Raw genomic sequence first — 17,733 nt, 5'->3', positions numbered from 1 at the left:
ATCCAAGCCTCTGAGCTAAGGACCACCTGGAGTGTGTTAAGCTTCTAGGGCTCCAGCCCTGCTGCTTTCCCTTGGTCTCTGTGGCACATTGAATCCCAGTTTGCTGCTACTTGTATGAACGGAGGCTCCTCAGTCCACCTGGCTTAGGCCCAGGGCCAATACTGACTTCTGAGATATCTCAATTACTTAAACATACCCCTTTCCCAGAAATTTACCACAAAGGTGTGAAACTTCTGTTTTAGTTTTAACTCTATCAAGGGCATGTGGCAGTTGTGAAGCAGTTAACATACAGAGAAACACTTTGCTCAGAGTCTAACCCAGTGATCCCCAACCTTTTTCATCTGGCGGGTGCCAGATGATGAGCCAGGGAGGACCATGGCAGCGGACGAGCATCCACTGAAATTCCACCGACAAGCAGCAATGTCAATAGGCCACCGAAATGCTGCCGACAAGCTGCATCATCCAGAGGCATCGCCACCAAAATATCACCAAAAATCAGCGGCATTTCAGCGGCAACGCCTCTGGATGATGCAGCTTGTCAGCGGCATTTTGGCAGATGTTCGTCCGCTGGCCAGTATGCGGGCACATTTAGATACCCTGGTGGGTGCCATGGTACCCACTGTCAATGCATTGGGGACCCCTGGTCTAACCCCTTTGTGCTCTTCATTACTTTATTGCATAAAGCACAGGAGAGTACAGATTATACAAAACAATAAACATCTGAAATCCCAATGTCTTTTATTTTCTATCTCACCCTTTTCTTGGGAGCCCTTGGGGAACCATCTGGGTCTGGGAAGGCAAGCAGGCTAGATGTACCCTCCTCACACAGACTGTTGCATGCTAGCTGGTCTCTTTCCCTCCTAGAGCCCTTCCCAACTTCCATGACTTTGCTTTCTCCTGACCCAGGCTTCCTCTTTCTGTTTGTTCCTCTATACCAGTGTGTTCCTTTATTTTAAATCCATCCTGGTTACCTGGCCTCTTTTTGTTCTTCCGGTAACTTTCCATTGCTTCTACCTTCCCCACTCCCTCGGGGGAATCAGCTAAAGTATTCTAAGGATGCAAGTCATCCATTGTCCCAAATGTTTGAACCTGAATATGTTCAGTAAGTCCCAAGCACCTTCTGATGAATCTGCTTGCGGCATACACGCTACAGAACTTGTCAGCAGTAGTGGACCCACATACATACAAGCACTCATGACACAGCAGTTTTTCATAATACAACTTCATAATATCAATCAGAATGCATAAGTTGTACAGACATAGCCCCAGTTTCATCACCTGGGCACGAACTAAAACTCCCGTGAGGCACCTCAGCAGTGTAGGTGAACACAGTTTAATGTCAATAAATGTTTTGATTCAGATTCACATACTGAAATATTTTAACTTGGGTCAGCCTGACCTGAAAAACATGTTTCATTTAGATTTTCCTGATGGAAACTTTCATCCAAACTCATCAGTTTTCAGGTTTTTGACAAAAAGTAAAAATTTTCCACTGGGGAAAAAAAGAAGTGTTTTCCAACCGGCTTAAGTCACACCTGTCAAAACTTTTAAATGAGCAAAAATAGTCAGCAGCCTGGAGTTTTCATATCATTGAAAAATAGTGGATGCCCTTTCAAAGATTTGTGGTTAATTTTAACTGTGCAGCTTCCATTGACTTTCACCAAGGGTAAGATTAGGGATGATTGAGTTCATGAATCAGAACCATTCCAAATATTCACCCCAAACTTGAACAGAAACCAAATTTAACTTAGTTTTTAAAGAAATGGGCTATTTTCAGACATATATTTGTTTTTCTGTTCTTGGTTCCAGCTGGGACCAGTAGTGAAAATGCCAAGATCATACAAGAAAGGCCGTTCGCATGTTTCCAGCCCAATTTTGGAGACTAAAGATGTTTGGATAATTTAAATAAGATTCAGATTTTTAGATTCCTTATCTAAATTGAACCTCTAAACCATGAGGTTCATCCATCAGTAGTGTGTGTGCATGCAGGAATGTGTGCACACACTCACAGAAACAACTCAATAGCATATTAGCATAAACTTAAGAGAAGGGGGGTAAGAATGAAAGGAAGGAGGTTTTTAGCCAGTGTTTACTTCAGTGTGAGGACCAACCTCATTAGAAAGTATTGGTCATACTTTTAGCAGTCATATTCCTTATCACAACTGATTGCGATGATGATGTTAGATGACTATATAGGAATTGCAAAGTAGACACAACACTTATCTGGGCTTCTGAATCATCTGCATGAGACAATGGATCTATGTGGTACTAAGATTAGAAGTGTTCACAAAGAAGTGTTTATGTTGCAAATAGAATTGACTATTATTAGTTGAGAGTCCCACTGACTAAGTCATCTGTCTGAATTTCAAAACTTGGACTGGTTGCAATAAGCTGTTAAAACTCCTTAAAAGGATCAGCTATATTTTTAACTAAAGATTATGGCTCTGAAATAAAACATTTTCCTTAAATTCTGAAAAAGGCTTTCCCCCGCCAGGAAAATATTGTAGTGTAGATTTTGTTTAATGTTATGAACAATTAGCTTGTGTCTAACCATTCTAAATATATTGTATTTCCTCATTTTAAGGCTATTTCTTGCATAAAGGTGTTTGGTGCAATGAAATCTATAGTAAACTAGTGGATATTTCTTCTGGACATCAAAGGAGTTAAGTACCTGAGTTCAGTAATCTGATTTTCATCTGGAACCATTGGAGAAGGGAACATTCACCACATAATAATAGAGTGATGGATCATGAAATATGAACTAAATACCAAATAAAGTCTAATTCTATGTATGATCTAGCACACTGCAGTAGGTTTGTGTTTTGAGCTAATAAACAATTATATAACTCTAAATTACAAAATTATGAAATGACAACTCTCATTATATGTTGCCCCACATTAGAATACAGACTCTCCCACTGAAAGAATTATTTTGTTTGCAAAAATCTGTATCTTTTTTTTTCTCTTTTTAGATCAGCAAGTTGGAAAGAGAGAAAAACCAAGAAGTTAAACAGATCAAAGAGCATGAACAGCATAAAAACACAGTGTTGGTAACGGAACTTAAGGCCAAACTTCATGAAGAGAAAATGAAGGAACTCCAGGCTGTTCGAGAAGCACTTTTGAGACAGCATGAATCTGAGCTTCTTAGAGTCATAAAGATTAAAGATAATGAAAACCAGCGATTACAGGGCCTTCTTAATGCTGTAAGAGATGGGGCTCCTGATAAGGTTAAAACAGTGCTTTTCACAGAAGCGAAAGAGGAGGCCAAGAAAGGGTTTGAATCTGAGAAAATCAAAATGCAGCAAGAAATTTCAGAACTTAAGGGGGCTAAGAGACAAGTGGAGGAAGCCTTAACTTTGGTCATTCAAGCTGACAAAATTAAAGCAGCAGAGATAAGGAGTGTGTATCACTTACACCAAGAGGAAATCAGCAGGATCAAGAGAGAGTGCGAAAGAGAAATTCGCAGACTGGTATGTGCTGATGTAAATATGTAAATATATATACTTTTTGGTTTTTTGGCCGTTTAAAAAAGAGCTCTGGGCTGGAGTAATGATTCAGATGCACATGACTGGGCATCAACTTTTGGGTGCTTATTCAAGCAGTATCTCTGACTTTTTTGAGGTTCACCTATCACAATGACAGTGTCTAAAATGAGGTTTTCTAAATACATAGGCTAAATTTTTAGCATGTTTTTACAGCATTCTTTCTGTCACTAAGGTGAGTGCTGCAAAAAGTTGGTTGAATGCTTGGAACAAACATTCTGTTAATAAGATAGATAAGGGAAATCCTGGAAGATGATTGTTTCTCAGCTCTCAGTAATTTAGTTCAAGGCTTTTCCTTGTTGTGCTGCAGCATCATGTGTTTAAATTATAATTTCTGTTCCAGAAGGAAAGCTGCTCCTTATCACTGGTAAGCAATATATGATGGCTTTGAAAACAGTAAGTTTCACAAAGCTGTGAACAGAAATGGGCTGAAATCCTAATATCATCTGTCTAAATTCACCTTTGTTATCTTTCAGTTTGGTGTAGATTTAACTACTCAGTGCCTGCAGAATGGATAATGGGTACATAGAAGAAAAGGGAAAAGTGTTATGCAAATTTCCTTGCACCAATCCACATTGCAAATCTTATCCACAATGTGATTCTCTTATCTACTGAGTAAATTTCTGTTCTATTGAATAGTCTGCACTTCTTCCTCTTATGAAAGTCCCAGTTATGTGAATGGGAGTTCTGTGCATGGAACAGAGGTGGTGGTGGTGGTTGTTTATTATTATTATTATTATTTATTATAATGAGTATTAGCACTTAGGCCTCGTCTACCCTGGGGGGAGGTGGGGATCGATCTAAGATATGCAACTTCAGCTATGAGAATAGCGTAGCTGAAGTTAACATATCTTAGATCGATTTAGATTGACTTACTTGGCGTCCTTGCGGCGTGGGATTGACGGCCGCCACTCCCCTGTCAACTCCACTTCTGCCTCTCGCCCTGGTGGAGTTCCAGAGTCGATGTAGAGCGTGTTCGGGGATCGATGTATCGTGTCTAGACGAGACGCGATACATTGATCCCTGATAGATCAATCACTACCCGGTAGTGTAGACGTACCCTTAGTCTCTAGAGCCCCCAGTATACGCGGAGGACCCATTTTGCTAAACACTGTGTAGACATATGCAATATTCACAGTGCAGGTTAAAGATGCAATAGTTTTCAGAAGCAAACACATTTTCATTAATTAATTTTGTACTCTGATTCTTTTAACCACTTTTCCTCAGAAAAGCTCTTTTTGAGTCCCTTTATTATGTGATTAGCACTGGGTGGAATGAAGTAACTGCAGTTGATCAACTCACGGTATAGAAGCTCAGAATATTTCAATAGGAAAAATATTAATCCCATTTAGCAAAGTATGTATCTTTCTTCTCAAACTGTTGGAAGCACATCTCTAAAATATCTGTTTAATACAGCTGCAAAATGTGTTACTTTCCTCAGAAGAAAATCAGAGTTTGAAGCCAAGTTGACCTCCAAAAGAGTTTGTGGAAAGAGAATGCTAACAACTAAGGAAAAATACAGGACCATTGCAATTATAGACAGATAACAATTAATTTGTAAATTGCTAATAGCCAATGGGTGATATGATAGAAAAATAAGAATTTCCTACTGCTTTTGAAGTTCTTGCAGTTATCCCACTAAACTTCGAATTGGGTTGAAAAATAAAGCACAGTGAGAGTAGTTTCAATACAAGGGTAAGTTTAGTGTCAATCCTTCTGAGGATCTCTTCATGTCAATAGAGCCACAACATAGTTACTTTGTAATAACAGACCATTTCTCCATCTTGTGTAACATAGAGTTTAAGTAGCTTGTTATGCATTATCAAATTTGTGCAAAGTTTCTTACATTGTCTGTGTCATTGTAGAGTACCTAAACACTATACTCATAGTTTACATTAGTATTGTATTGCCCAGGATCCTTTGAAACACCTACTTATGTGCCAGGTAGCTCAGATTTGCCATCTGAGCCCATCTCAATGAATTGTGACAGATCTAAAACTCATTTTTAATAATGATTGTTGAATTGATATACTGTTGAATTATTGATCATGAAAGCCTGAGACTAAGGGTATTAAAATGCTTTACCACTTTTAAAATGTGGTGGATAGGTCAGATCTGACTTAGATGGGCGATTCATTGGATTTTTTCAGTCTTTTAAAATTAGAAATTTTGAAATGAAAGTCAAATATAATGAAAATCAAATATTTTAATGTAATTAATGCATTTCACCTAACTTGGTGTAGTTAGTGTGCCCTCAGACTCAATCTTGTATTTTTATTTATTTGCTATAATGTTGATAATGAACCCGAGTCAGCAAAGCAATTAAGCATGGGGTTAGATTGAGCATCTGGTTTAGTCCCATTGAAGTCAATTCTTAAATTTAAGCATAAAACTAGTGTTTTGCTGCATTGGAACCAATATTCTTAGCGTTGTACAAGACACAAAAAAGGCGTAGTCTTTGCCCTGACAAGCTCGTAGTAAGAAGTTAATGGGACTTTGAATGGAATTCTCATTCCTTAAGTATCTGCTCAATACTGGAACAGAGATTTTTTCCATGAAGTCTACTTTCTCTGCTATTCCTTGTGTCATGTGTCTAGATTACCCCGTTGTTAGAAGGGCACCTTTTATGTGCTCCAAATATGGATTCCACAACAACAAATCCCAATTCATCTTGTGCCATTCGTCTCTGTCTGATTGTATGTTTGTACTATTGCTGATCAGCAGTATGTCACATGCCAGCTTCCTTATTTGTGGTCAACAGGAAAGGAGGGTGTTCTTTTTTGAGGGAAAGTAAAATGTTTCTAAATTTGTTATCAGACAATGTAGGAAATATTTGCTGTAAAAATGGAGAGAGGTAAATAACAGGATCCCCCAAGGATCTGTACTTGATGTATATATTTACATTTAGCCAGATTAAAATGCAGGTGCTCTGTGTCAATGACCTATCCTCATGGGTGAAAGTAACTTAAATGACTTACCTGTATGCACGGCAGCTGGGGTCCTGGGAAAGGTGCAGGGGGGTTCTGGGCCCCCGGAAGGTGCGGGACCTTGGGCAGAAGAGGCGGGACCAAAGCACCCCAGCCAGCCCTTCAGCACTGCCTGGCACATGCCACTCGGGGATTTGGCAGTGATTTAAAAGGTCCTGGGGCTCCGACCGCAGGCACAGTGGCAGCCCTTTAAATCACTGGGCCCCAGGACAGCTGCCCCTTTTGCCCTTCCCCCGCTCATCAGTGGCCCTGGCAGTATGGGCGACTGTGTACTGTCAGCCACTTTCTTACCAGTACGCTGGACCAGATTGGACTGACTTACTTTCACTTCTGCCTATCCTCTTAAACATTTACCATCCTCCCAATTTTTTTCCCGGGTGCAAAGTTTATCAATGATGATTTTTATGTTTTCTTCCAAGTCATTAGTAAAAATGTTAAATAGTGTAGGACAAAGAACGAATCCCTGTGGGACCCTACTAGAAAAACAATACTCATTTGATAATGATTCCCTGTTACAATTACATTTTGAGACCTATTGGTTAGCCAGCTTTTAATCCATCTAATGTATGCTATTTTAATTCTGTATCTTTCTGGTTTGTTTTTTTTTCAAATCAGACTGTTGTGTGGTCAAGTCAAATGATTTACCAAAGTCTAAGGATACCACATCAGCGGTATTACGATTATCAATCAAAATTGTATTCTCATCAAAAAAGTTATCAAGCCAGTTTAACAGGATCAATTTTCTATAGACCCATGTTGACTGGCATTAATTACATTACCCTCCTTTAATTCTTTATTAATATACTCCTTTATCAGCTGCTTCATTATCTTGTCCAGGATCAACATCTTACTGACAGGCCTGCTGTTACCCAGGTCATCCTATTTACATATTTTAAATATTGGCAAAACATTAACTTTCTTTCTGTCTTCTGGAAGTTCCCTAGTGTTTCAAGACTTATTGAAAATCAAAATTAATGGCCCAGAGAGCTCCTCAACCAGCTCTTTTAAAACTCTTGGATGCAAGTTATCCAGATCTGCTTATTTTAAAATGTCTAACTTTAGTAGCTGCTGTTTAACATCTTCCTGAGATACTAGTGGACTGTTATCATATGATATGAATATATCTCTTTTTTTCCCCAGATGAAGAACAGAAATATTTATTAAACACTTCTGCCTTTTCTGTATTATCATTGATAATTTTATCATATCTAACAGCGTTGTTAGGATTCTGTTTGTTTCTAATATACTTTTTCTTATTGTCCTTAACTCTGCTGGCCATAGATTCTGCTCTTTAGCTTTTCATATCAATTTTCCACAATTTCTAACTTCTGATTAATATTCATTACCATCAACTTACCCTATCTTCCATCTGGGGTGTGTGTGTGTGTATGGAATTTTTATAGCTGCCTTCACTTTCCCTCTAACATGGGTCATTTTTTAAATCAAGTCAGCCTTCTTCCCTGATTGTGACTTTTTGGGCATCTAACAAAGTGTTTTTAAACAAGTTTCTGATTAAATTTGACCTCCCAGCTGCAATGGCTCACAATTGTTTTCAGCATTATAAAACTGTCCCCTTTAAAGCACCATGTATCACTGGTCTGGACTTTATTCTGTTTTTTACATTATAAATATGTTCAAGTCGTGATCACTTGTACCAAAGCTATCATTAATTTTTAGTTCTCCAATCAGTTCCTCTTTATCAGTCAAGACAAGGTCAGATATAGAATTCTCCTATGTTGGATGCTACACTTTTTGAGTTAGGAAATTGTCATCTGTAGTATTTAGAAATTCCAAGATAGGATCTCTGCCTTTGCAATAACTGAATATAAATGCTTTCATTTATTAAACCAGTTGCAAAGAGAAAAAAAGCAATATGATGAGAGTCCTGTAAAAGATACATTTAGGCATAGATTGTGCATACCAAAAATCATGAACCAATATGTTTTTCACTTCGTAAATTAAATATTTGTTAATAGTATCATAGACATTGTATGCTATGTTATGAGCTGCATTTTTCACTGCTGTAAATTAACAGATTTAGAGATTTCTGTGGAGCTATGCCACTTTACACCTGCTGAGGATGTGGGCCTATAAGTGTAAAGATTTTAAAACTAATACACATTTGTTCTGAAGGCTGTCCTGTGGTGCAGGAAGCTATTGGTAGTTTTGCTGTGATGGCATATGTTGCTTTACTGAAATAAGCCATGCATCATATTTAGGCATGGTTTCAATTAACCAATGAATAAGTATACATTTATTTTCTAATGCAATTCCTATTGATATTTTTCAATTGTTTTTAAGGGCTTGGTCCTGTTTAGTACTGACCAACCACAACACTCACTGGAGTCAGTGTGATTTAAAATAGATCAGTGTGTCAAAACTCCAGGGAAAGTATAACTTGAGAAGCATTCATCAGTGAAAGAATAGAATTCCCATAAGTCATGAAGGGTGATGTTAAATGTGTATGCCATATTCTCTCAGCATTTCTTCCTCCAAGAGTTATATCCTGATTTTTCAGAGGCACTACATACCAATCATTCCTGTCAAGGTGAGATGAAGGTAACTGGACTTCAGAAAATTATGTGATTAGTGTATTAACAAGATAAATGGCTAAGAAAATGAGAGTGTGAAGGCAGAATGTAGGTAGTTGTAGGGGTTAGAGGAACCAGCAGGGCTGCCTGGGGTGGGGCAATTGGAGCAATTTCCCCCAGGCCCCGGGCCCCACAGAGGCCCCCACGAGACTTTTTTGGGTCCCCTGGAGCGGAGTCCTTCACTCGCTGTGGGGGCCCCGGAGAACTCTTGCGGGGCCTGGGCTCCTGGAGATTCTTCCGCTCTGGGTCTTCGGCAGCAATTCGGTGGTGGGGGGTCCTTCCTTTCCGGGACCCACTGCCGAAGTGCCTTGAAGACCTGCGGCCGGGGGTCCTTCCGCCCTGGGACCCGCCGCCGAAGAAGTGCCAGGTCTTCGGCAGCAGAGGCCCCTTGCTGCCGAAGACCCCAGACCCCCTGAATCCTCTGAGCAGCCCTGGGTACCAGGCAAATATTATTTATGATTTTGAAGCACTTGGAGGAGAGGAAGGTGATCCGGAACAGTTAACATGGATTTACCAAGGGTAAGTCATGCTTGACCAACCTGATTGCCTTCTATGATGAGATAACTGGCTCTGGATATGAGGAAAGCGGTGAACATGGTATATCTTGACTTTAGCAAAACTTTTGATAGGGTATCCCACAGTATTCTTGCCAGCAAGTTAAAAAAGTATGGCTTGGACGAATGGACTATAAGGTGAATAGAAAGCTGGCTAGATTGTGGGGCTCAATGGGTAGTGATCAACAGCTCGATGTTTGGTTGGCAGCCCGTATCAGGCGGAGCGCCCCAGAGGGCTGTCCTGGGCCGGTTTTGTTCAACATCTTCATTAATGATCTGGATGATGGGATGGATTGCACCCTCAGCAAGTTTGTGGATGACACTAAGTTGGAAGGAGTGGTAGATACACTGGAGGGTAGGGATAGGATCCAGAGTGACCTAGACAAATTGGAGTATTGGGCCAAAAGAAATCTGATGAGGTTCAATAAGGGCAAGTGCAGAGTCCTGCACTTAGGAAGGAAGAGTCCCATGCACTGGGGACCGACTGGCTAAGCAGCAGTTCTGCAGAAAAGGACCTGGGGATTACAGTGGACGAGAAGTTGGATATGAGTCAACCGTATGCCCTTGTTGTCAAAAAGGCTAATGGCATATTGGGCTGCATTAGTAGGAATATCGCCAGCAGATTGAGGGAACTGATTATTCCCCTCTGTTTGGCACTGGTGAGACCACATCTGGAGTATTGCATCCAGTTTTAGGCTCCCCACTTGTCATACAATTTAAAAATACAATTTAAAATACTTCCAGCAAACTACACATTTGCAAATACAGAAACAATCAAAAGACTATAACCACCTTTCTTACTAAAATACTCACTATTCTGAATATATAAGAGACTGAAGCAGGGAGATTGGCAAGAAAACTGGTTGCCCATCTAGTCCCTTCCAGGACCCATAGAGAACAAAGCAAAACCCAAAAAACACAAACAAAGGCTTCCCTCCACCGAGATTTGAAAGTATCTTATTTCCTGATTGGTCCTCTGGTCAGGTGTCCGGTTCACTGTTTGTTAACCCTTTACAGGTAAAAGAGACATTAACCTTTAACTATCTGTGTATGACACCACTACAGAAAGGATGTGGACAAATTGGAGACAGTCCAGCGAAGGGCAATGAAAATGATTAGGAGGAATGGGCACATGATTTATGAGGAGAGGCTGAGGGAACAGGACTTACTTAGTCTGCAGAAGAGAAGAGTGAGGGGGGATTTGATAGCAGCCTTCAACTATTTGAAGGAAGGTTCCAAAGAGGATGGAGCTAGGCTGTTCTCAGTGGTGGCAGATGACAGAACAAGGATCAATGGTCTCAAGTTACAATGTGGGAGGTCTAGGTTGGATATTAGGAAAAACTATTTCACTAGGAGGATGATGAAGCACTGGAATGGATTACCTAAGGAAGTAATGGAATCTCCATCCTTAGAGGTTTTTAAGACCCGACTTGACAAAGCCCTGGCTGGGATGATTTAGCTGGTGTTGGTCCTGCTTTGGACAGGGAGTTGAACTAGATGACATCCTAAAGTCTCTTCCAACCCTAATCTTCTATGATTCTATGATTTGACTTTCCATAGGTAATTAGTTATGCAGCTGATAACTTTTTCAGTCTGACACTTTCCTCACTCTCATATGAGGGGAAAAGTGCAGTGTGGCTGTCATCACTGATTTTAGTCTCAAATGCTATCCATGTCATCATGGGTGTTCCACTCTCATACAGAGTGGATTATTCCTTATTTCACATATTGGATTTATCCAGTTACACTTGCTCCAAATGTCTGTTTGATTTAGCACTGAGTATATTCAGAAAATGTAGAACTAGCAGATAACAGTCCCATAGTCCAGAGCAGCCCCCAGCTGTGGAAGTAGCAGACAGGATCATAGGATACTCCACTGACACATATTTAATGTGTGGTTTTGTGTATGTGTGTATGAGTATGTCTACACTACAATTCAACACCTGCAGCTGGCCCAAGTCACCTGACCCTAGCTCATAGGGGCTTGGGCTGCAGGGCTGTGAAATTGCTGTGTAAGCATTCGGTCTTGGTCTTGTTTTTAATGTTTTTTTTTCTGTAATGCTTTTTTTACCTTCAGAATAAAGTAGGCTTGCATATGAAGAGCTGTGTGGTAATTTATAACTGGAGCAATTATAACTGTTAGCCGCCTCTGAAGAGAAAACAAGCAAATGTCCTTGGGCACCCTGTCTGTGCTGGGAAATACAGTGAGGGCAGGGAACTGGAAATACCCTGATCAGAAGTGAGAGAAACACACGTTCCACCCAAGAGAGGCAACAGCTAGGGAACTGGAAGCCAGAAAGTGGGTGCCCTTGCTGGACCACCTGAGGGGGAATATAGGTGCTGCAGTTCCCCTGAACTGTGACAACTGCGTAAATGTGTGTATGGTAAAAGGCATGACTCTGTTGGAAGGGAGATGTCTCCTCTCTGCCAGTATGAGTACTAACGAGCTCCTCTGGGCCTGTTCAATACTAATGAGGTGCTCTGCCAGGATTTTTCTGACTGGAGTTTCAATGAGAAAACCTGCCACAGCAAGTGGTGGTGAGCAGGAAGAGGGTTGCCCCACCTCAGACAGTAGAGGCAGTTTAAACGAAGCCCAAAGGACTAACCCAGGAAGACTACCTGATATCCAGGTCACCCTTCCCTCTCTTTGTTTTCCTATAGATGCTCCTCTCTCATGAGGGAAGGAAGAGGCATGAGAGCTTTTGTTTGTTTAAAGAACCCTCCTCCCCCACCCCCCCGGGCATCCACTCATGGGGAAGGGGGCGGGGTGGGGGGAGAAAGACATTGTAAAGGAATGGAAGTGAGGTCTGGAAAGGACTTGAGGGAGCCTTTGCCCCACACCCAGTTTGCATTTACTATGCACCCTTCTCTAACTGTACCCCTCCCACACCTCCAGCAACAAGTTGGGTTCAAAAGACACTTATAGTACAGTTGTAGACTCTTGTCCCTTGTACCTCCACAGTGAATTAGTTTCCAATGTATAAGTATTTGTCATATAGCAAGAGGGGTGTATTCACTGGAGCTCATTTAGAAGTTAAGGGAAAGTTTAGAAGGCTATTCAAAAATCCATTGTACGTGTGACTATTCCTGGTGTTACAAATTAGCTATTCTAAGTGATGCTGAATTGGGGAAGTCCTCCAGCTGTCTGACTTGTGTGACACTAGCACTGATTTTATAAGCTAACATATTTTGCTTCAGGCAAGTCATAGCTAAGTCTCAGGCTGGATATCTGCATAATGTTCCTGCTGATCTTCTTCCCAAATAGCATATAAGTGGCTTCTCTGACCTCCATTGATTTATACCAGCTGGGGATCTGGCCCATAATTCATAAACATTGCAAATGCCCTGTTGCACATTTAGGGACTACATGTTTTTGTAAAGGGCATGGCAGACATCCAGTTCTACATTGTTAATGGAATCATGACAGGACATTAAAAGCTCCTCAGTTTATGTGTAATTCTTTATTTAGTAATTTTAACAAAGGCAGTGTGATAAACCACACCAACAAGCAACTATTTCACCCTTTGAAAAAATACTGTTTTTTGTAATTGTGGATGAGAATAGGTTCTACCCACAGACCAGTCAATAATTTTGCAAAGAGATTAAGCCTTTTTAAATAAAAACCCTTTGAAGCTATTTATTGCTGAGAGGTACACTTTTTAATTTCTAAGTCAAATTATTCATCTTTACAATTACTCACAGAAGACATCCTGCTGCATCGTGGCAGGCTTAGCTGCGGAATGGAAAATAGATCCACACATAATTAGCTAAAATGTGCCTTAAAAAGGTAATTTTGTATTGTTCCTATATTCTCTTTTCAAATTAGGATTGATGTTATTTTCCTTTTTCACTGTATGTAGATACGATATAGAAGATGATCACATCTCACTTTAGACCTGCAGAAAAATATAAAATAACCTTTTAAGCAATAAATATTAGACAGCAACCTCAAGTTGAATAAATAATATATGATTAATTCAATAGTTTTAAACTGTGAACTACAGGGTAAGCACTAGTTAATCAACCAAAGAGCAGCATTATGTGAAAGGAGAATCTCCAGAGGTTCAGCTTAACCCTGAGGGGATGGGAATTAATTCTGGTCATGATCCAGTAAAGCATTTCACTGTGTGCTTAACTTTAAGCACCAGGAATATACCACTCTTGTGTAATTTCATACCATAGGTGCTTAAATATTACATAGTCCAGCAAATAATAAAAGCAAATGGAACAAAGAGTCTCTGATCTCATAAATTTCACAGTTAATATTTACCACAGGGGAGTTCCAACCTATTACAGAGTGTGACAGGTTACTTACCAAGTGACAGGGGGGACATTTATATGTTAATACCAGTGATCCATGAAATCATAAACTTTGGACTTATTTGGATTCATCTGCCTTCATCTATGAACATTGCACGAAAGAAAATTTTGGATTGAAAATGGGTATATTTGTCTTCTAACAGTGTATGTAAAAACATTCCACTTAATAGACTTCTCAGGCATTTTATATGAAAGAGTCATGAAGTTATGACTTTTATCTCTTGTATTTTAGCACTTCTAATTAGATCAGATGTTAATAACCCAGTGCTCATCACCTGCAGGCAAATTGTGCCCATAAAACAATATTGCTAGAATATAATGTTTACGTTATTTTGCACACACAGTCAAAATGTTTCTTAAACATTTAATTTCAGATTTTTACGCTAGTAACATGTAATATCATAATTTTATTTTTCAGAAGTCAGTAGCAACTAGAGATGGATCAGACCTAGCACCTTTCTTTTCTATGCCCATGTGATGGATTTTCAAATGGGCATTTTCTGATCTACTATTAAATGTCCTAAGTGAGCAGTCTTTTACTGCTTCTTTTGGGAGATTATTACAGTTTCCACAACATAGCCATACTGTTAGAAATTTTTTCCTTTACTCAGCAACATCCCATTACTCTTACTTATACTTTCTTGGACCATGCTAAAAAATGATTTTCTCTTTTGTTTACTTCTTTGATATTTGTATATGCCCAGGATTCATAGATTAATATCCTTTATGGCCAGAAAGGACCATCATGATTAGGGCTGCGGGTTTGTCATGGAGGTTACGGAAGTCACAGATTCCATAACTTTCCGGGACTTCTGCAGTGGTAGGTGCGGCTGGCCCAGAGGCCACCTGAGCAGCTGGGAGTGAGGGCTCTGATCGGTGCTTACCTTGGGGGGTTCCCCAGACATGGCAACATCCCCCTCCCTGAGCTCCCAGCAGCCTGCTCTGCACACTTCCTTCTCCCACAGGCACCGCCCCCACAGCTCCCATTGGTCACAGTTCCCAGCCAATGGGAGCTGCTGCAGAGCTGGCACTTGGGGCAGAGGCAGCACACGCAGCCAGGTATGGATCCTGCCAACCCCGCCCTCCAGCACCTGCGGGGTTCCTGGGCCACGCGCCACCCTCCTCCCCCAGCACCCGTGGGGTTCCTGGGCCGCATGCTGCCCTCACCCTCCCCTCCCATCACCAGCAGGAGTCCCAGGCCACGGGCCACTGCCCACCACCCCCATGAGGACCCCCAGCACCCCCGGGCTGCTCCCACCATGAGCACCTGCAGCACCCCCTGGAGTACCCCCCCCAGCACCCGCGGCACCCTGGGCCACCCCCCCCCCCCCGCACCTCCAAGATTTAGTCAGGAGTATATAGTAAAGCCATGGACAGGTCATGGGCAGTAAATAAAAATTCATGGCCCATGACCTGAACATGAATTTTACTAAAAATACCCGTGACTAAAACGTAACATTAATCATAATCATCTAGTCTAACCTCTTGCCTTGCACAAGTCTTAGAACATCACTTTGTAATTTGAGCATCGAAGTGACCTTCCTTTGCAACCTAACTCTGCTTCACCTGGTGTGCTACTTTCTACTCATACAAAGAGTATAATTAGGCTCATATGGTTAGGAACAATTGAATGTGTCTAGTATATAGCCTAATATAGTATATTGCACTGGCTATTTTTGCCTCTTACCACTATATAAGTAATGGATTTTTCATGGAGGACCCAAACCAAGGATTTACCAGCATTGTTTGGCTTGTGAGACTAAATGAGATCACAGCCTTGATGGTATGGTCGCAGACGTACATAAATCCAATATAAATTCCATGGTCACGTAAAAGAGATTCCATTTACAGCTGAAATAAGGTTGAGCTCACAAGTGCATTTCAACATCAGAGGGCAAACACAGACTGGAAAATAAAATTTTCTTTGTAAATGTTGAACTTAAATTGAGTATTTTAGAAGAAAAGCATTTGCTGGAGGCGGAAGTCTTCAGAGAGGAGATGATGACGTTGACTCCATTTCTTGTGTCAAGCAAGTTCTAATGCACAGGGCTTATTATTTTTAAAATGTGACATCTGTTTTGAAAATAATACAAAATGTGATTTTGTAAAACTGGGATTTTACATATGGTTTTACAAATCATCACTCAGTAACTTCTCTTTCCCACTGGATACGACATAATTTAAAGTAGCTTTTATCACCCCAACTTAGCATCTGATATGTGATTTCTGATCATGCTTCTAGTTTCTGTGATTTTTCATGTCTGTCATAATGTATTTCATCAAAGCCCTCTTCTATTGTCTGTCCTTATGAAAAATGTTAGAAGACTGTGTCCCACATTTAAAGAAATGGGAAGAGGTTTTGATCACATGGAACATTATGTTATCTGTTTAATCAAGAGTGAAAATTGTAACTCCTAAACCCAAGACAATTTTTTTTTGGCATGAGCTATTTATGTCTGGAAGGTTTGTATGTGGTGATCTCCAGAGAAGCACAACTTTAGCACAGTCAAGCTGTCCCTGGTTCACTAGCTTAAGTTATGAAAGATGAAAATCACATGTCATATTGTAACAAGTAGGCATATGAACAATGTCCTCTTGAAGAACTTGTAATTATTTAATAAACTTAATTTTTATTTTTTAATTTGTGGCTCTCTAAATATCATAAAACACTACCAAGGTGGCTTCAGTTACATTTTTAGGGTCTAGTTTCCCTCCAGTACATGCACATTTTCTGTTAACATTAATGGGACTTATACATGCATGATGCATATCAAGGAAAAATGGGCCCATTAGTCATGTTAGCATTATCAGATTAGTTGGACTACAGTTTATGCACAGTGGGGACTAAAATCCAGAATAATGTAATATCAGTGTAGGTTTCATATGAGATGTATGTTGGTCAGAAAAGATAAACGATAAACAACAGGATAGACTATACTATGGACCAGATTTTTAAAAAATACTGTTGTTGACAGCGATCATTTAAAAGATTAATAGCCCACCAGTGTAGGTTCATGCAGTGTTCCAGATATCCCTGCTTCTTATAGAAATGCTTTAGCAATATAGGCGAAAAAGGCAAAAATCTTGTTGATTACCAGGCACTACATGTTTACAGACACGTGTCTGACACTTCTCACTTTCCCTAGGAAGTGATAACATATTGAAGAAATGTGGGCGTTAAAGCAAAGTGTCAAGTGAAAAGAGTAGGAAGCAAAAATCCTTCAATTGCTTATTTAACTGTTGATTGACTCAGTCTTTTATTTGTATGTAAGAAAAGAATGGAAGATATGCTGGTTAAAAATTCCCATATGCAGTAGTAAAGGTGATTTCTCAGTTTAATGGCTTCTCCATCAGGTTTTGTATAGTCAGAGCTGGTCAAATTATTAATTATGCTTAATATTAATTGAAAATATAGCTCATTTTTCTTGTTTGCAGTTTGATCCATATTTCTACTAATGTATTTGTTGTTCATCTCTATCCATTGGATAGTTCAGATGAACTATTATCAGCTTATGGTTTGTTCTCAAACTAAGTTTTGGCCATTCATTATTTCTCTGTGATGGTCACTTAAATAACATGAAGAACAGGAGTACATGTGGCACCTTAGAGACTAACACATTTATTTGAGCACAAGCTTTTCATTATGCTCAAATAAATTTGTTAGTCCCTAAGGTGCCACAAGTACTCTTGTTCTTTTTGCAGATACAGACTAACACAGCTGCTACTCTGAAACCTTAAA

At 40.1% G+C, this 17,733-nt stretch overlaps 1 protein-coding gene across 27 annotated transcripts in view; it reads left to right on the top strand.

Annotated features, from left to right (window-relative positions):
• Nucleotides 1–17,733, top strand: part of JAKMIP3 (Janus kinase and microtubule interacting protein 3) — a 187,792-nt gene that overhangs the window by 83,427 nt on the left and 86,632 nt on the right. For all 27 annotated transcript variants that reach the window (XM_050959345.1, XM_050959349.1, XM_050959348.1 and 24 more), the window contains one exon: nucleotides 2,973–3,470. In XM_050959345.1, coding sequence (XP_050815302.1) covers nucleotides 2,973–3,470 — 498 coding nt within the window. The remainder of the gene's footprint in view (nucleotides 1–2,972; nucleotides 3,471–17,733) is intronic.

This window comes from Gopherus flavomarginatus, chromosome 6 (assembly GCF_025201925.1).
Source record: "Gopherus flavomarginatus isolate rGopFla2 chromosome 6, rGopFla2.mat.asm, whole genome shotgun sequence".
In the NCBI taxonomy this organism is placed as follows: domain Eukaryota; kingdom Metazoa; phylum Chordata; order Testudines; family Testudinidae; genus Gopherus; species Gopherus flavomarginatus.
Note: the sequence above shows the minus strand (reverse complement) of the source record. Positions and strands in the feature narration are given on the sequence as shown.